General features: G+C 36.7%; 1 protein-coding gene across 3 annotated transcripts in view; it reads left to right on the top strand.

The window, feature by feature from the left end:
- The window catches only part of NOL4 (nucleolar protein 4), a 181,126-nt gene that overhangs the window by 111,631 nt on the left and 48,260 nt on the right, over positions 1 to 21,235 (top strand). For all 3 annotated transcript variants that reach the window (XM_016195941.2, XM_016195944.2, XM_016195942.2), the window contains one exon: positions 7,865 to 7,978. In XM_016195941.2, coding sequence (XP_016051427.1) covers positions 7,865 to 7,978 — 114 coding nt within the window. The remainder of the gene's footprint in view (positions 1 to 7,864; positions 7,979 to 21,235) is intronic.

Raw genomic sequence — 21,235 nt, 5'->3', positions numbered from 1 at the left:
AAAGCTACTTCCAGAGCGAGGGAGAGAGAGAGACTTCAGACAGCTACTGAAGTTCCCACGCCCAGGCCAGCCCTGGATGGACGAAGGGGTCCTTTAAGAAGCAGGAAACTGAGCCCAGAGGGAGACCTTGGAAAATGAGCGGTATTGGTGAGGAAATCTGAAGGAAATCTCCCCGACTTTATGGTGGTTTTTATCTGTGCTTTGCCAGTTGTTACTTGTGGACCCTGTAAACCTGAGCTTTAATTTATTTATGGAAAACATGTAAACAAATGGCACTTATCTTACACATGAAAACCAGGAGCACTTGAAGTGACAATGTAAAAATGCCTACCTACTGCAGTACGTGGTATCTGAGGAACATGATAAAATGCAATTTAATCTGAAATTTCATTCCACAGTTCCCTTCACTGGGAAACCCTCACTGTCTTTATCTGTTGAACTACTTGGAGAACTGAATCAATTATGTCTTTGTCTACTTAACCCTCACTTCTAGCTAAGAGCAGCCTTAAATCTCTCTCTCTTCTGTGTGCAAATTTTAATTGTGGTACCTCTTTTGTAGTTTTATTTTATCCTGTCTTATATTACTGTTCCTTATATATGGGCCTTAGCTCCCTAATACAAAGTCATATTTCTTGAGTACTATGCTGCTTAATTTGTGCATATCTGTATCACCCACAATGTTGTGTATAGCGCAGTTAGTTGCTCATGGAAGCTGCTCAATACATGTTCAATTGAATTAAAATCATTGAATGAAAGATGAGTGAGTGGATGAATATTTACTAATGTGTTACTTTGTGGTAGAAATTAGTTGGGAGATAAGCTAATTTTTATTGTGTACTATGTGCTTCACAGTATTCTGCAATTGGCATTTGAATTTAAAAGCTAATGCTGACTGAAAATTTAGCCTAATATATTTTAAATCTCTTGGGAGTTTTTTTCCTCTAAACAAAATAGTTATATAACATTTCATTTTAACTCTCTTTTTAACTCTTGAAACACTATATAAAAAATATTTTCATCTATTTGGCAATTAGTGTGAATAGGTACTGATATTAAGTGTATGAATATAATTTTGTATAGTTTTTGGTTTCACATGTAAACTATTAGGGAAAAAGATGCCATTATCCACAATAATTATAAGTATATACAGTCACTTATTTTCAGAATTGAAAGGTGATTCCTAATGGAGATTTAAATAAGTGGTCACTTATTTAAATGAAAACATGCCATTGTGGTTGATAATTTCATTTATCTTATTTTGATCTGAGTTATTGTCATACAGCATTAGCTAAACTGGACTTCTAAATGTCAACTATAAGACTATATAAGTATATAAGTATACCTAAGTGTCATCTATAATTCCCCATGTATTTGTGAAAGATCATTATTAAAGGCCAATAATGTTTTAAAATTAAGGCCAAAGCACAGAGCATCACTTGATAGTAAAATATTTATAATCAAACCCTCAACCCAAGTTAATTAGCATTTTTGTTAAAAACACACTTTTAAATTCCTTTTGAATTAGTTGAGAATTCTCTCCAGAAACTGGAAATTCCAATGGCTCACATATAGCTGGGTCCATGGGCTCAAATATCAGGGGTTTGATTCTCTCCCATTTCTTAACAAGGCTTCTCTTGTGTACTGGCTTACTTCTCAGATGGGTCCTTGCTGCCTATTGGGACATGTTGCCATCAGCAGCTCTTAACTTCTATTCTTAAAATTTATAATCCAAGTCTTCCAGCTTCAGGTTCTGGTTCCCATGAAAGGACTTGGATTGGCCCTTTTTTGGATCATATATCCATTTTTTGGTTCAGTCACTGGGAATAAAGAGATGAATTCCTATGATTATCTAATCCTAAATCATGTGGCTAGAGTCAGGTCATTGAGATGCTTTTGCTTAGAATTTTCACCAAAACCATCCAGGATGAGGTAAGGACAGCTGACTTGTGTTAACCCACATTCACCACCCTTATCTGAAATCTTGGATCATCTATGGTTCAGAATTCAGAACTTTTCAGATTTCAGAAACATGCTAGAGTATACATTCTGTTTATTACATAACACTCACAGTGGGGTCTAGGAAAACATCTCATATACAAATGTATTATTTCTGCCACAAAACATATGAATATGCACAGGAAGTAGGAAAAAGAAAGACTGTAAGTATTCTCCACGTCATTTTTTATGCCAACTGAGTTTGCTCCAAGTTTGTGAAAATCTTTCTGTTTACACAATATTAGGATTTCAGAATTGCCAAGAGTTGAGAGTCTATAATAAACACACTTTATTGGATTTGTATTATACCCTACATGATAGGCATTGTACTAGCTTGTAAAGTAAACTCCCTGATGGCAGAGACAGTATTGCTTATCTCCGTGTCTTTGGACTTGGCACTGTTCCTGACACATAGAAAGTACTCATTAAATATGTTTGTTGAATAAATAAGTGAAGCTATCAGTGATTTTATGTATATTACTTCACAGAAGTAATTCTAACAACAGCCCCATGATATAGAGATTATTTTTTCTATTCAGAATTTACTGACGGACAACCTCAGTTTTGCCCCGTACGAAAAAATAGAGATAATGATACTTGGCAGGGTGAGTGAGGCTCAGAAAGATTAAATAGCAAAAGTGGTCAGACAGATTGCAAGTGGTTGATTACACAATAATATCCAGGTCAGTCTGACTTAGTTGCTAAACAGTTACTTTATTCCACTGATGTGTACAAACGACGCTACCTAGTTAATCAAAGGGATTCCTTAGGATCCCTTTCTACACAGCCTGTAACAGTTATGCCTTTAGGTGCAGGTATACCATTTTGGGGAAATAAGATATGCATATCATCTAAGCTACGGGATTCTTAAATTATATATTTTTAGAAAATATCAAGATTAGAAGAAACCACTTTAATTTAGGGCCCTATCTAAACTCTGACTACTGAATCTTTTGCTCTAATTATTTTGAAAGAGCTCATTCTACTTATAACCTTGGGTGTGTGTCACTGTTGCTCCCAATCTGGCCTTGTCTAATACTTGATTAAGCTATACTGAAATACTAGAGTCTAGAGGGTGTTGCCACATTGACCCGTGAACAGAATCTTACATTTTTTAAATTTCTTTGTACATTTTTATAATTTTAAAAATCCTAAAGCATCTTAAATATACAGCAGTAGTTCAGAGGACTCGAACATTGTTTAGTTTGTAGTTTTAAGACCAAAAACTGGAAGAGTTTGTTGGTGTGGTGGTAAGATCTACATGCACATATAAGGAAACACACATTTACATTGTGCCAACAGCAATCACATCTGAAGTCCCAATTAAAGTGTGAATTTTTTGAACTCCAAAAGCACCATGTGACAGTTTAGCCATATGTTTAATGTAACAGCCACCCTGATTTGGGTCTAGATCATTATTATGATAAGAACAGTGCTGGGAAAAGATCAGCACATTCCAGTTGAGAATGACAGTTAATTAAGAAGTGACAATTAGTGAGGGGTGCTTAGCATTATAATTATATCCTGGGAAAGAAATCGGTATCAAATCTTCTCAATCTAGGTATAAGTCATATAGAGTGTAAGATTATATACACTTTGAATAATTTAAAAATCTAATATGTATATTAAGATATATTAAGATATACATATTGAAATATACATATTAATAAATAGCATATTTACTCAGCTCTATTCAACCAGGAGAAGTATTGTTTTCATAAATTATCTTTTGAATTCTTTGCATTTGATTTTTTTGGCAAAATATTTTTTTATCTCAAGTTATTACCTGGAAGCTTCTGTGTTCTATGGCCACTCTTACTGCTGTAAGGGTATCTTTAGCTCTTGTCTCTGAAGGAATCCATGTCTATAGCCCTTAACACATTTTGCTAATTGTCTGCCAGGAGACCTAAAGCAGTGATACTTAGAATAAGCTCTCTACTAATCAAATGTGGTGAAGGAAAGGAGAGTTCCCATGAAGATGGTTCTCAGAACTCAGACTAAATAATAGTTTTAAAGTTCTCTGTGATAAAATTGTTTTTCAAAGAAGGAAAAAAGATTAATTTCCTTAGTAAGTACTTTTGAGCTATAAAAATATATATAAAAGCCAAACTATGGAGGAAAATATCAATAAGACTTTCATATTTAGTGTCTTCTAACGGGTGCAGCCTAGCTGAGCTCCGTGTGCACTGAGGAGCACTGGCATTGATTATTAGCTCATCGATATTAGGCCCTGGGGGATTTTTAGCAGGATTGCCTCCCCAGGGGGAAAGAGCCTCTCCACTGGCCTTTCTCACTTTGGGTACGAAGCTCAGCTTTATTATGTCTCATGGACAGTAATTTCTTGCCACTTTCGGTTGTTCCAACATGAAAATCCTGTGAATTTAGATTGCATCGGGTTGAAACATGTGGCAGAACTTAGATAAGTTAGATATTATCTTTGTGCTGTTAGTGGGGGGGGGGGGGTTTAAAGAATTAATAATGAGATATATTAGGATTTCAATCACTTTAAAAAGAGGAATTAAAGATCTTAGTATATTCTTTGCTTAAGTGTGAAATGGGTTTTGCTGTAAATGGATTCCTCCCCAGGAATGTGTAGTATGTAAGAGCTCTAGCTTTATTTAAGCTCACCAAAGCCCTGCTTGTAAAATGAGAATATGTAATTCTTTACTAGGGATTAGTCCCAATTTATCATCAGATGTAGATACCAATCCAGGTGTTTCCACAAACAGTTGTGTGATCTTGGTCAAATTACATAATCTCTCATAACTTCAATTTATTTTTTTTCTAAAATATGAATAATATATAAGTAATTTTCTCAAGGGTTGTTTGGAAGACTAAATTATATAATGAATCTAAGCTTTTTGTATTAATGCCTGCACATCCTAAGCACTCAATATAAGTTAGTTATTAATATTTATTTTAAGATTAAATTATGGTTCTGGTTTTCTACTTGGAAGTACATATTTTATTATATATTTGAGATATAATAAATTCTTTGAAAATATATATTCTTTGAACTATAATACAGATTTTTAAAAATTCATTTTTTCCCTTCTCTTCAATGAGCTTGAATCAGTTGTTATGATTATAATAGTTAAAGGGCTATATTTGGTTGGCTTATTTTTTAGTTAAGCACAAACGTTTGTATGTCAGGATTTTTTCTTGGATATTTTATATTATTAATGACAAATTATGTAAAGAGAGTGAAAGAGTTGAGAACTGGGAGACATTAAACGGGTTCTATATCTAGCTCAATTTGTCCTTTGACAAATTACTTAATCTGTTCGGGTTGCAATTTCTTCAAACTTTAAGAAACTTGTTCTGAATGATTTCTATAGCTATTTACAGTCACTAAATTATAATTCTATAGTAAACTCAGAACAACTCTATTTTCAAAATTATACAATTTACCTACTGGCAATGGCTCATCATATATCTTTGCTTCTACTTATTTTCTCCACTTAAAGCAATAGTGCATTCTTTCCAATTATCTCGAAGTTGATTTTTTAATAAAATCTTGACATATTAGGTTATCCAGTAACCTTTAAAAATATCTAACTCCACTCAGCATGGACATTATTCTAGTTTTTGAGAAGACCAATTTAATATATCTGGGAAAGGCCCAACTCTATCATTTTTCTCTGAAAGGAGAATTATATAAATTATCATGTATAACAAGTTGTACTGTTCTAGTAAAAGTCATTTTCCATTTTATTTTTAAAAATTAAAACAGAATTTGAGAAGAAATGCCACTGATTTTAATTGAAAGGATATATTACCTTGTATTCTCTCTGTTCAATGAATTTTTTATGCATTTAAGGAATCTGTTTATTATTCAATTTAATCAGTCTAAAAATTACATAGTATATATTTATATATAGTTTCAAAATTATTCCTAATTTTGAATAGAGATAACCAATAAAGAGAGGGAAATAAAGGTAATGAACAGAACTACATCTCTTTGAGTTTCATGTGCTATCAATAATTATTCTATTTACGGTCTCTTAATTTAGTCCCTAGAACCAGATGAAGGGTCTAATAATATAGTTTATAAAGGTGTGAATGTGCACTTATATCTGAACAATGCTAGCTACAATCAAGTATATAGTTTTCTTTTTTTTATAATGGAATCTTCTTATTCCAATTTTCCCACAATACCTTTGCTTCAAAACTTAATTCAGTCAAAAAAGGACAACATTGTGTACCTAAGTCCCATGTGGTTTAGGTTACATTTTTTAAGCCATGATGTGGCTATCTTTTAATGAGACGCTGATTTTGTAGCTTAATATATTTCTTATTCTGGGCTAAACTATCTTATTCATACTCATTGAAGGACAGAATGAAATCAAGAAACAGAATGAGATTTATATCTTTATGGCAATTTCTTTTAGATTTACCTCATTTAGCCGTCCCCTCTCTTCCCGGCACGCGGTCCTAGCTTTCTAATTTCCTTCTCAAAACGCTGCTCCTGCATTTTCCCTGCCACCTCAGAGTCTCTCTTCTCTCTCTTTTGCAAAAATGACATTCAAAATATCCTCATGCTTTCTTGTCAGAGCTGCCTCGCCGTCAGTTCAGGCGTCTCACAGGGTTAGCAGATGGGGCCTGTGCCCCACCGAGCTTGCTTTGGGGGCAGCTTTGAGGCAGCTGCAGAAGTCACTTCCAGAGCTGCTCTCCTCCTCCAGACAAATCCCACTGAGGGGTGTCTGTTAAAAACTGGTCTGAAGTTAGCTGTTCTAGAATATTGTTTGAGACATAAAACCCAGGATTCAGTTTGTTACAGCACATTTTACACTCGAGTTAGCCAAATGAATTAAGTACCATAAAGTTATGCTCATATTCATTCATTTACCAGAAAAAAATAAAGGGCAGGTCTCTATTAGTTCAGAGGCCTCTAACAAATGGCATCTGTAATATTTTAGATTGAGACTGAAAACCCTAAGGCGGCACGCCGCTATATATGCTAGATTCCCAAAGGACTTTTTATTTTGTAATTTCATATTTCACTATCTCATCTGGTTTAATTTTCATGTTATTTCTTATCTTTCATTTGCTTATCTTGATTAGAAAACTGTTCAATATCATTAAGTACTTCATCTCTCAGTGAGATGATTTTGTATGTAATTATGGGAAAAGAGAATGGAAAACTTTTCTGATTATCACAAATGATAAGAAGAGATGGAAATAATTTTTAATTAATTAGGAGTTTAGTCGGGGGGGTTAATTTCTATGTGGGCTACACAGAAGATGGATTTTTAACATGTACCTAAAATTAATATTAGCTCATCTTATAAATAAAACATGTAGGCACACAATACATCTCACATCTAAAACATCAAAATTTTTGTTGTATTAACTACTGGCTTTTCAGTTTGTATTTAAATTGAAGTATTTGAAAGGATTTAATCGTATCAGTTGTCACAACTTAGATTGTAGTTCTTTATAGTATTTCATATTAATATTGTTTGACATGGTCTGAGTGTCTGTCAAGTTTTGCCCAACTCTGTTGCAGCACTGTCGCTTGTTTTTTTGTTTTGTCATATGTTATAAAAGAACTATAGAACTTGTTTTATTTGCAAAACCAGTCAGCATTTGTTTCCACTGCCTGTTCAAACTCCAGCCTAATGGCGCAGACTAAATACTCATGACAGCGGAGTTAGAGGAATGAAGAATGGATCTGTGTAGCAACTAGAGCTTTAACCTCTAACTAGCTTTCATTTTTCATCTATGCAATTTCCATTTCCTCTTTTTATTCAAATAAGTTGAGTTGAAATAAATGGATATCCTCTGAGCTCTTCTGAGAATAGCATTGGCCAGTGAATGATACTGTTGATAATTTTTTCATGTTTCTCTCTCTCTCTTTTTTTTTTAGTCTCGACCTATTCCTTCTCACCTTACTTCAGCAGTTGCAGAGAGTATCTTGGCTTCAGCCTGTGAAAGTGAGAGTAGAAATGCCGCCAAGAGGATGCGTCTGGATAAACAACAGGTACTGAGGAGGCTTGCTGTCTGGTGCACACCAGCTAGAGCAATAAGGGTAATTTAGTCTGATTTATGTAGAAGAGCAATGGATTTTGAAGTACAAAAAGATAGAGTTTTTGTGTCTTTTTAATACTTGAAAATGATTGTTCATGAGATCAATGGAGATCTAACAACCAAACTGTTTTGTGGTGGAAAATGGGCGGCTGTAAAATTGAGGAGTTATAATTCTGTTTAGTACCCTCTTTGAAGGCTAATTATCTGAGTAAGAGATCCTAACTGATCACTTACAATACTCGTGTAAATTTACCTGATCATTGGTTATGATAATGACCTGATCATGTTCATTTTTAATGAATATCAACTTCTCTTTAACTCCCTTTGGTCTAACTGCTAAATGTCAATAGGTTGTGCTGGGAGTGGTGAAAGCTTTGAAAGACGAGAAATCCATAAAATGGGAATATGAAGTACTGTAATGAAAATCTATACCCTGGGTTTACTTCCTCATTAATGAATCCTTTACTCTGAATCATTTGCTGTACACCCATTAAGTATCAACTTCCCGTGTCTCTTTCCTAAGGAGGCATATCCATGGGGTGTGGATGGGTGTAATTTTTCTTTACTATTCACTTACATTTCACTAGGTTTTTCCCTTAGTTTATCTGCATCTGTCTGTCTCCTCTTCTCATGTCTTGTGTGTCTTTCTTTGTTTTCTTTTTCTCTCTAGCCCTCTTTCTTAATTGTCCATAATACAGACCTAAATTATAACATAATTTAAATATTACACATAATTTAAATATTACACACAAAAGTATGCTGCGTTCTTTTAAATTATTTTTACAACAAATGATCTATAACATATAATTTAAATATTATACATAATTTAAATATTATGCATAAAAATATGCTGCATCCTTATTTTTAAATTATTTTTATAACAAATGACCAGAGTGCTTCAAATTTCTAATTGAGGATGGGATGAGAAGATTAAATTGTTAATCCAATTTTATTTTTCCTGTGAGCCAATGAAAATGAAAATAGAAAGATAAATAATTTTTTTCTGTTCCAGGCTTAAATATTGAAAAGTGTTTCAGAATGGCATTATTTTTACATTTTATGTTCTAATTAATATGGCACGTGCTAACAATTTTAAACAATGCAAAAGGTGAAGGCTTTAAATAAAAAGTAGTATTAGCCTCGGATAAAATTTATATGAAAAAGCTGATTTTGAATTGGCTAAAAATTCTTCACCAACCGTGTTTATTCACACATTCATGTTCTCAGTTGTGACTTTTATCATTATTATAACTCTAAAATTTATCTTACTTAAAATGAATTATAATACTACAAATGGTGAGGCAGAAGTAGGTTTACAGTTGTGAGTATGCCAAGCACAGAGTTTATTCTTGTCTTAATTTATTAATTATTGTACTATTTTCATATGAACAACTGTAAACCTACATTTGCCCACCCTACCATCTAGTGTAGTGATCAAGATTGCATATTCTGGGGTTAAATTCACCTGGTTTTGATTCTCAGTTCTACTCTTCCTAATTGTGTGTCCTTCAGAAAACTATTTCAGTTCTTTCTGCCTCAGTTTCTTCATAAGCAAGAGAAAAATAACAGTACTAATCCCACAGGGTTGTTGTGAGAACTCTACATGGCAGGTTTATGTTATGTACTTAGGTTTTGCCTGGCAAATACTAAGCGTCAATAAATTCAGCCTAGGAAAGATTTAACTGATGTTCTAGCTTTTCTGCTGCATTGATTTAAGTAAAACTTCACAAAAAAAGAACAAAAACCTTAATAGTGCTATCTCTTATATAGGAGTTTTAAAATCAGACTAAGTCTATTTAAGAAAAGATCATAATTCTAGAAATTGGAATGGCAGGATTCTGGGATTGAGTGGGCTCTCCTGGTTGTCATCTTGCCATATATCCACCTAGTCTACACTCTAGAATATCCCTGCATAGTATCAGTCATATATAGAGTTGCTATGACTGATTCATGTTAAGTACTACCTATGATATCACTCTGCGCCAGCCCTCAGAGCTGGTCATCCACCAGGATGTGGTCAATTACTTAAGCACTGTTGGCCTCATCTGTAAAATGGGATACAAATATCAAATTCATAGGTTTATCTGGAGGACTTAATGAGGTAGTGCATGTGAAAGCATAGTGCATTTAATAAGTTTAAAGATGTATTACATTCACCATTTACTTGAATACCTCAAGTGGTAGGAAAATTCCACCTCCAGTACTAAAGGATTACTTTTTACTAAAAGCCGTGTCCTATTGTCAGACAGCTGTAATCATTTTGATAGTCTTTAAATTGAGCTCAAATTTGCTTCCTAGAGCTCTGCCCATTGAAGAAAAAGTGCTAGCAATAATGCCCTGGGAGGAGGGCATTATCTCACTACTGCCCTAGGGGGAGGGAGGAGAATGGGTGGGGACCAATGGTCCTTGACCCACCTTCCCATAGCAACTATTTCTTCCTCTATGTCCTCATTTATTGCAAGGCCCTGTCACCTGGGAATGTGGGATGCCCAGTATTATACCCCATAGCAATGTTCTTTCCAGGCCTAAAAGGGTTCAGTGGGCTTGGGTTACATGAGGAACATGGAAGAAATGACAAAAAATACATTTTGTGATTTATTGGAATCCTAATAGGCACTTTACAAACATTTATTTCATTTAGCATTTTCAACGACCGTATGAGAGCAGATATTATTCTTGTTTACATATGAGGAAACTGAGGCTGAGAGAAGTAGGAAGATTTGTGCCAAGGTTGCTCAGCTGCACGAGCAAGTCAGTGTAAGTTCCTATTACACGAGGCAGACACTGACCATCTCCCCGCGACCCTGTACCTTTTGCGTTCACTGAGGGAAAACCCATGTCCAGGGACAAACTCTTCAGGCTCATATCATTTGTGCCTCTGCTCGCCGTGTTTCTGACAGTGCGGTTTCTGTTGGAAAACTGCTTTATTCACAAAGATCTTTGCCCTCTTCCGTAACTGGCATCCAGGTTTCCCCAGTAAGCAAAATGATTCCAAGAATGATGTTTCTGTCTCAGTGTGAGCCTGAAAGAGGTTACACACTTCCCAAAGTGCTTCACATCCTCAGGGGATGTGAACACTGGTGCAGTGTGGGGTTTTATTTAAAAATATATTAATGATATTTTAAAATATCAAACCTACTTTTTAAAAAAATATATCTTTATTGAGTTCAGAGAGAGGAAGGGAGAGGGAGAGGGAGAGATAGAAACATCAATGATGAGTCATTTGATCGGCTGCCTCCTGCATGCCCCTGACTGGGGATCAAGCCGGCAACCCTTGCATGTGTCCTGACTGGGAATCGAACCACAATCTCCTGGGTCCTAGGTCCATGCTCAACTGCTGAGCCACGCCCGGCCAGCCTCAAACCTACTTCTTGCTATGAATTCTATAAATTTCATTCGGCATGCCACACAGAGGCTTTTGCCAAGTGATTTTGAACCTCTCGCCAAAGCATGGAGGTGGGGGGATCCTCTCCTAATTGGATCTAAACCCTTGCACAAGCAGAGATAGCCAGAGTTGTTCTGGGTGTTGGCAATGACATCCTTCTTTGCTGTGAGCATTCTTAACCTAACTCACAATTCTGAGACTTTGCCCAGGACTCAGAGATTCTTCACCTCGCCCTTGCCTTTCTGTGGGTATGTAAAAGTTCAAAAACTAGGCTGTTAAAACCTGGATTCTATTAAGTCACACACCTGGCTGCTTGCCGGTTAGCCACATGTAGGGCTGTAAATACGCCTGCCCTTCCAAGTGTACGAAGCTTGGTGAATTAAGTGGGTTTTATAAAGCTCTTCTATCTAGGACAACGAAAGGTGCTATGGATACGTTAAGGATGTTTATAAGCCCACCTTGCACGAGAATCCTGGGGCGGCTTGTTAGTGTGCAGCCTCGGCCCTGAATCAAGCCAGTGGCAAGGACAGGCACCTTAGGCTTCATCAGGAATCAGGTTTCCCAGAACTGAGGTCAATCCGCAATGAGTGATAGAATATGTTCAGCATTGCTTTCCTGTTAACAGGAAAATCTAGAATTTTTATGTTATCTAGGATAGTCTTCCACACTCTGACAATTCGAAGAGATGAGCAATGTCAGACTTCACTTGTATAACACTGTGACATAGCTCAAATGAAAAGATTGTCTTTTTCTCTACCTTTATTGTTTGGATATTATCTCATTGCTATTTTCTCAAAAAACAAAGCTATGTCAATATCCTTGGTTACAATTTATCTGAAAACACAGAGGCAGAAAGTGGGAGCGATTACAAGCAGCTACTTGCTGGTGATTTATCTCCTATCTGCTTGCTGTTTTTGAGATGACATATCTTTTATTCTCAGGCTGGCTGAAGTTTCTGAATAATGCGAGGGCTTCTTTAGTATCTTTTCTCTACTTGGTTCTTCCAGTCAAATTAGGGTGTAGTTCTGTGGAAGGGGTCACATCAAACCAGTGGTCAAGGGCTTCCCCAGCAGCAACACAGCAGATACAGCCCTCATGAGGGACAATGGCAGCTGACAGGGACAGATGGGAATCAATATTGGGTTGTGATGTGACACTTTAACTCTGTCAGAAAGAACACTGTGGGGAAGAGGGAGAAGGGGCGAGGAAATGGTTAGTTGCTTGTGACATAATAAAAGCTGAGGAAGCAGGAAAAACATACTAGAAGCTGATGCGTCCCTAAGTTACAAAAGAAAATCACTGTTGGCACACCGGCGTGAAACCACGGCCCGGGACCCAGAATATTTAGCCAGCCCATAGTTCCCGCTCCTCCGTTTCCTTGCTCGTGGTGAATTCAAGACGAACTGGATCTCTTCATGATTTTTCCCTTGTGTCAGGGTACTAAGGAGAGGCCGTATTATTAAAAGCAATGTAACTGTAGGTACCAATTTTAAAATATGGCTCCGTAAGTGCCATGTCAGTTTCTGTACAGACCTTTTATCTGGTCATGGATGTATTTTAAAACTAAAATACCATGGTGAAGACATAATCTTTGACACAGGCAGCTTTCATTTTTCATTGGGCGGTTGTACATACTTACATAAGCCAAAACGAGAGGAAAACAGTAAACTTGGATTCCTCATTTGCTGAGCTAGTGTGTCACGGAAGAGCAGGAATCCTGCAATGCGCCCATTTTTACCTGAGAAATCCCCTGTCACCATGCGGTTATTTTGTGGCAGATTAATCTCCATAATTACTTTTGGGCATATGCTATTTAAATGAGACGATATTACATTTTTTCTCTTTTTCTGTCTGTGTATGTGTGTGTGTGTGTCTTGAAATGCTGACATACAATTTTCATCAAACAATGAATTTTTATCTCTTTTTTCTTAAATTGAGAGTCAGGTTACTTCCGTATAAATTTTTTCCTTAATGTAGATATTTGCCTTCTATGATCTGCGTTTACGCCTGAGCAGGGGGGTGCAGTGCCCCATTTCCCTGGCCCTTCATGGAGACCCTCACACGGTTTCCCTCCCTTGTGGACTGTGGAGGGGACTCTGGAGCTGAGAAGCTTGCTTTCTCTTGGGGGTGTGTATGGGCTTGGGGGGCATGCAGGAACAAGCCTCAGGTTCTGGTTTTTTGCGTTTCTGTTACTCCTCCTACTTTACTATTGGGAGTTCTGGCTTCATTGAGAATCCACCCACATTTGTATTGAAATGTGTGTTTTTATTTTTTTATTTTTAGGTACGTCTTTAGCTTAGGGTGTTATTAATTTCAAGTTGATAAATGTCAGGATATGAGTAGGTGGTTAGAATTCAGACAGAGAAATTCAACATGATATGTTGATACACTTCTCAGTGCCAAAGTCAGGGGAACATATGGTGTACTCAGTTCTCTGTGAAGACAGCATTTTTGTTAATATTATTTATTTTACAGCCAACTATTCTTAGGCTTCACAGATAAATGAAGAATCTGACATATTTGGTTTATCCCAATATATTCATTTTTGTAATTTATTTTCTCATAATTTGTTCATTCCTTGCCCTGTCTTTTCTCTTTAACTACTTAAAAACTCATTAGTTGCTCTGGAAAAACAATATTGTGTGTACTGGGAAAATTTAGCCATGGTCACAAATTTATTATGAAATTAGATAATATAATAGCTTGACAAATTGGACTGTACTTCCTAAAGAAATTTATGATGTTTGACATGACCCATGTCATGGATACAATGAGACCAGTGCCTCAAGGCACACACTGTTCTGTTACTCAGCACCCGGGGAAAGCAGGGTTTCTAAAAAGCTGGGTGTTCCAGGTAGCTGAGGATTAGCATTTTTAAAACATGATTTTACTTTTGTTTTTAGTGGAATATTTCCAAAATATCAGTGCATCTTCATTTTATAACAAAAGGTTTCTGATCGTAAATTTTGATGGTGGATTTGTATGTTAATCTTCACTCAAGACTGTGCAGTGCTGACATTTTAGTTAGCTATAGGCATAGGTATTTCAGGACAGGTGACAGGACAGGTGACCTTCTAGAGTCCTAGAGAAAATCCTGAGGAAGGTCAACTTGCTTTTTTGGTAATTTGCCTCTTGTTCATAATGTTGAAATGAGCCTGACATTCTGGTACTCTTGCCAGCAATGTTGATCTTTTCTAATCAATTTTGCGAAAATGGTTCAATTTCATAAGCTTCTCACCTTTCATGAAGAAGCCCCATCTTCAGTGTCCTTTGCCTTGTTGTCAATATATTTTTGAAAATTTTCTTTTGCTTTGACCCAGTTGGTTTCCAGAAGACTAAAAGATAACCTATATTTGTTTTTATTTACACCCCACTAATTGGATGTAAGGAAAAATGCCTCTCGCTGTTGTAGGTGTTTATGCAAAACTATTTTCTGAGTCCTTACCTGCACCTTTCATCCAGAGAAAACTGATGCTTATATAGATCAAACACCAACCCACATTCATTTATAAGCCCCTTTTCGTGTTTTGCCTTGAATACAAGCAAGATCAAAATAGGATTTTAAATTACACAATTACATTGAAAGTCCAGTGAGATTCCTACATTAAGATCAAACTTCTCATTTAACACATCTTAGTACCATTCCATCTTGTTGTTGTTGTTATGCTTTATTTAAGTAAACATAATATGCCCGGCAGGCGTGGTCAGTGGCCGAGCATTGACCTCTGAATGAGGAGATCAGGGTTCGATTCCCGGTCAGGGCACAAGCCCGGGTTTCAGGCTCCATCCCCAGCAGGGGATGGGCAGGAGGCGGCCGATCAGTGACTCTCTCATCACTGATGTTTCTCTCCCTCCCTCCCTCTCCCTTCCTCTCTCTGGAATGAAAAGATATTTTTTAAAAAAAGAGAAGTAAACATAATAGTGTATTCTAGCCCTGATATCAAGGACACTCAGGGAACTCTCAGCACATGGCAGGAACAGTTACTGTTTTCATCCCTGAGGTTTGTGAGCAGCCTCTGTTCCCAAATCCTCTAGAAAAATCTAAGTCCCGGTTCTGGAAAGAGGGCAGAGAGCCAAAGTACAAAAGAAGTCATAGCTATGACTATAAACTTAAGTGATAAAATACGTAGCTGTAAGTGAAAAGTTTATCTAAATCCCAGAGGCATTATGATTCCCATCAAATACAGCAGTTAAAGCTCTTTTCCAATGTGTTTCCTACTGGTTATTTCTTTATCTTTGCTACATAGCTGCTTTCAGGTGGGGAGACCTGCGGAGTTAGAGGAAGAAGGTAGCCTGTGATTCAGGCCTTCCGAAAACAGAGCCTGGAGACTCAGCAGCAGTGGGAGGTCATATATATATATGTGTGTGTGTGTGTGTATGTATATATACGTATGTATGTACATGTATGTATATGTATATATACATACATATACATACATACACACACATATACACATGCACATATACACACACACATATATACACACACACATATGTATATATGTATATATATATATGCACCTGCACAAAGTTGGAGATTGCCGAGTCACAACTTTTCAAAAGAAGAGCCTCTTTGAAATGATAAACATTTTTACTATGGGACATATTAGACTCATTTTTAAAAACTAGAGCTACAAAGAGCCTTCCACACCACTAAATTCAATAAATTTATTTTATATAAGAAACAGGCCTAGAAAAGTTTGTTTTCAGTTTAGATTTTCCTCCCCCCGTTTCCTCCCTCCCTTCCTCCCTTCCTCCCTTCTTTCCCTCCCTTCCTTCCTCCCTTCTGTGATTTTTCCATATTTCACTAGAAACAGAATTTCTCTTTAAAAAGAAGAAAAAAGACCAACATAGTACAAAGAATTTAGCTCCCTTTTGATTTCAGGGTAATGTTCTGAGTAATGAAAATCAGAATGCTTCATAAATTTCAAATCATAATGCCATCATACATTCATAACATGCAAGAATTTGAATACTATTTGGGATGCAGAACTCAGAAGGTCACATTCATTCAATTGCATTTTTCAATCATTTATTATTGCCTATAAAGCAAGTTTGAGAAGTCCATTAAAGCTGTCAAACTTTATATGTCTCCGTATGTGTGAGGAAAATTTTCTTTCTAGGGAACTGCCCAGTTATCCATGTATTTTCTTTAATTCTTTATATAGGATCCTGAATTGAAGTAGGTTTTAACAATACAGAATTCTTTCTGTATTTTTTTACATTAAATTAATTTCCTGAGCTACCATTTACTTGGTCATTTATATTCTAAGAACAAAATTTGTTGAAACCGTTTCAGATACCCCAATTCAGGTTGAAATTCCAATTTCTTTACCATTCAAAGTATCAGCTCAAGTATATTTGGGAAATAAATCAGGATATGTATGGGAAACATACATATATAATTATACTAATATACGTGTATTATCTGATACCTTAATGTTGACTTCACATACATTTTTTTCATTTAATCTTTTCCCCAAAACTCAGTGAGGTATATAACATTACTATTATTATTTATGACTACAAACTACTCAAGAGGAAATGTAGTGCCTCACTGTAGCTCCTGTTTTCTTTCTGTATAAATGGCAATTTGGGGATTTAGAGGGATCTGGATATACAGCGGGATTCTTAATCCTCTAAGCACATCCTGACTCTTTCCACCATCTGTCTTTGCCCAGGTTTTGGGGGCTCCAGTTCTACTTCTGTGTCTATTTGCACAACTATCTTAAAATATACCTGCTTCAAGAAGCACCTCCTGGGTCAAATCTCAGCCCACAAAACCAAGTCCCTTTCCTAGTTCTCTATGTAGCAACACCCACCAGCGCAACATATTTTAGGACTTGATGGTAAATCCACCTAACGTCGTAATGGCCTCCAGGTGTCTTTTGGAATATGGGCTCTTCAATTTTTACATTACTCTGGAGAATTAAAACAGCTTTGCCCCCCAAAGATATCCTAGTTATATACTAGGATTAGGGTAACCACTCACTCAATAGCCATACGTGGCTTGATGTAGCGGGGCAAAAAGGTCAGTTTTAGGGAAGGAAAGAGCCTGCTAACACAATAGGAACGCTAACTGAGAATGGTAAGGTGTGGCCAAACAGCAGGAATCACCAAAATTAATCCTGCAACTTGCAATGTTGTCTGGCAGCCTAGTAAACACAGTTTTAGCAGCAAACAGGGAAAGTCACAAATACAACGTGATAGGAACCGAGGGTTTAGGGTGGAGGCCAGCGAAGGACAACAAAGAATGTCTCAACATTTTGTTCTTTGGACGCTGCTGCTTTTCGCCATGCGGCGTGAAAAAGGCGGCAGCTATTAGGTTCCTGACAAAGCAATTATAGCGAGACGCAGATGCTGGGAGCTGACCTGACATTTGCCCCCGGATAGTTGTCATAGCAGCAGGCTGAATAGAACAGCTTGTTACAAGTGCTACCGCAGGCTGTGGGGGAAGTTCTGCCCTAAATGCAGCACATTTGAACACTAATATACAAGTCTGCACATTGTTCCTCAGTGGTGGCCGTCTTTCTCCTTTATTCGGTGCTTACCTGAGTTTTAAGTACTCATTTCCTAAGAAATCCATGTTTAAAGGCCATTGACCATAGGTAGATACTGTGTATCCAGGGCCTTGCTCCGTGGGGAGAAGATATTTTAAGGTGTTACTAACAAGAGAAAGGTTGAGATGCTGTAAACTGGGTGCAGTAGTTGTTTGTTTTTTGTTGTTTTATTTTAGGTATGTATGCTGTCTGTACTCAGCAAATAAATGACTTGTCCTTATTTACTCTTTACCTCTTTATTTATATGCCTGTACCTACTGTGTCTTACACACAAAAGTAGCTCTTGGAAGTTACGTATATATATGTAAATCTATTATGTCCATATAAACTAGAGAGTATTAATAGGTAAAAACAAAAAAAGCAAGCAAGCAAGCTTTGGAATCATGGCTGAGGAACTCATTTGTGTTTTTAAAATATTACTTTTGGTTTAGTAAGTAGGCTAAATTTTGCATTAATGGAGACACATCCTCTCCAAACTGAAGTCTTAATAGCAACATTAAATTATATATCATTATGCAATCATATTTTATAAACAGTTACAATTATTAATGCCTACATAATCTAAACATTCAGATAAACTGTTGATAACTGCATAATTTTTAGCAAAAGTGATTTCTATTCCAATGATAAGATGTATGATAATTTTGGATTTTACCTTGAAAACAAAGAAGATTAAAAATCCTAGTACAATGTATGATCAAGAGAGAACCTGTATCTTCTAAATCATGACCTTAAAGAATTTTTAAGTATTTTCTTACCTTATGGAATTATGGAAGAGGCATTAGGTAAGGATTATAAAATGAGGGTATTAGTACACCCACATCCATGAGGGTGTTTTTTCTCCCTCTTTGTTTCTCAGTCAGTGTGTATTTTTACCTTTAGGAGAACTTGAAAAATTGCATTTTTTTCCTTTTGAGCTGATGAAAACATAAATAATGCTTCCAACAAAGGGAAAAGAGAAATATAACCAGAGTAGTAATATTTTGTTTTTGCTTAAAGCTTGAGGAAAATTAATGTAATATATTGACTCTATATGCAATTTCAAACCAGCATTTCATAAATTACCAAAAAATGTATATATAATAAACTATACATGATAAATTTAAGATTTAGAATTTTACTTGCTTTAGAGGAGTTTTCCAAAAAGCTTGGAAGCACAATTTGTGCAGACACAAGAATATGTAAAATTTAGTATATTATTATAATTAACTTATCTTTAAGAATGTTTAAAAACAAAAAAATAGCTTCACCTCAATGGCACAAAAATTAAGAGTATATCCAATCTAATCTAAATCCATTTATTGTATATAAACAGAGACACTCTTCTGCATAAATTTTCCAGGAAAATGTGAAGGAATTTTTGTCTGCTCCATCAGACCATTGAGATACAACTAACTAAAGGCCTCTGTATTGCAGTCTGCAGTGTGTAAGACTAAGTATGTACTAGATATGAAAGTACCTAATGATTACATGTTTAGAGATAAGGAAACCTGGTTAACTTTTTTTTCCCCTCAGTGATAACTTGAATTGGGAATTTTCAAGGCATTTCACTCATTAGGTAATCAGTGTAACAGGCAGACCAAAAGCTTAACTCCACTTTAAGTTTAGAAGTGACTCAGTAGAGAGTGAGCTGGCATTCAGTGACTACTGAAAGAAACTGACGATGGACAGTGCCAAGAATTGGGAAATCTAACACACAAAAATCTCTTAAAGTGTTAGAAAGTGTAGTCAAAATGGTTTAAGCAAAGGGAATTTACAAGCTCAGGTAACTAAAAATTCTAACAGTAGGGCCAGCTTTATGTGTGGTTAATTGTCTTGTAGATAAATAGGATCTCTCTCATAAACCTCTTTACTCTGTTCCATCTTTGTTGTTTCTAGTCTCAGATAGGTTGTCCCTCATGGTAGCAACATGGCTGCAGCAGCTCCGGTTTTCCATCTTCACCATTGACTATGACTGGGTTACATAGTCATCCCTAGAGCAATTGCTGAGGCCAGGAACACAGAATATGCATAGGCTACATGCTCAATTTTGGATCCACGGGTATAGTCAGCTCTGCAAAGCACATGGAGTAAGAGCGGGAGAGGAAAATCAGATGCAGTTACCAAGAGTAGGGGGAGCAGGTGAAAGCTGAGAGGCCCAAGAAAAACAATGTTCACCCTAGTGGCTGTATTAGTTTCCTTGAGCTGCCATCACAAAGTGCCACTAACTCACTGGCTTAAAACAACAGAAATTTATTCTCTCACAATTCTACAGGCTAGAAGTCCAAAATCAGGGCATTGGAAGGGCTGTGCTCCCTCCAAAGCCTCTAGGGGAAGATCCTTCCTTGCCTCTTCCAGATTCTGGTCGCCCCAGCATCCCTTGGCTTGTGGCAGCCATTCACTGCCTCCATCTTCATGTGGCCGTCTTCCCTCCGTGTCTGTGTCTCCTCCTCTTATGAGGACACAGTCACATTGGATGAGAGCCCACCCTAACTCTGTATGGTTTCATCTTAACTAGATTACATCTGCAAAGACCCTATTTCCAAATAAGTTCACATTTGCAGCTCTCAGGGGTTAGGACTTCAACATGTTTTGGGGGGACACAATTTAACCCATAACAACCTTCTACTCTCCTTGACAAATTCATGTCTTTCCCACTTTCAAAATATAGTCACACATCCCAACTTCATCAGAGTTCCAAAACCATTCCAGCACCAACTCTACATCTAAGAATCTCACCTAAATATAATCAACTTTAAAAGTCTCAAATATTATCTTCTAAATAAGCTAATACTGATATGGGTGAGACTCAGTATGGTCCATCTTGGGGCAAAATTCCTCTCCATCTGTGGGCCTGTGAAACCTAGAAAACCTATGCCTCCAAAATACAGTGATGGAACAGGCATATTAGTGTACCCATTCCAAAAGAGAGAAGTGGTTTTTTTTTTTAAAAGGCTCACAGGTACCAAGCAAGTCCAAAACTTGAAAGGACAAGTTCTATTAGATTTCAAGGCCTGAGAATCATTATCTATGGCCCTAACTCTGTCCTGCCAGCCCACCTGGGCCCTCTCAGCCCAAGGAAATCTGGTCAGCTGGCCTCCGTCTGCTCTGCCCTCTCTGGTCTCTGCATTTTCAGCTTTGCCCTGGGGGTCATTCTTCTTTCATTCCATCCCCTTTCTGTCTACCTTTCAGCTCAGGCTTGCATTTTTTTTTTTTAGCTGCTTTAAAATTCTCAAAGCCTTTGTCAGTCTTCTGTAGAGGTTGAGGTGATCTGTACTGTTTGAGG

The sequence above is a fragment of the Miniopterus natalensis genome, chromosome 7, assembly GCF_054644295.1.
Source record: "Miniopterus natalensis isolate mMinNat1 chromosome 7, mMinNat1.hap1, whole genome shotgun sequence".
In the NCBI taxonomy this organism is placed as follows: domain Eukaryota; kingdom Metazoa; phylum Chordata; class Mammalia; order Chiroptera; family Miniopteridae; genus Miniopterus; species Miniopterus natalensis.
This window is presented reverse-complemented; position numbering and strand designations above follow the sequence as displayed.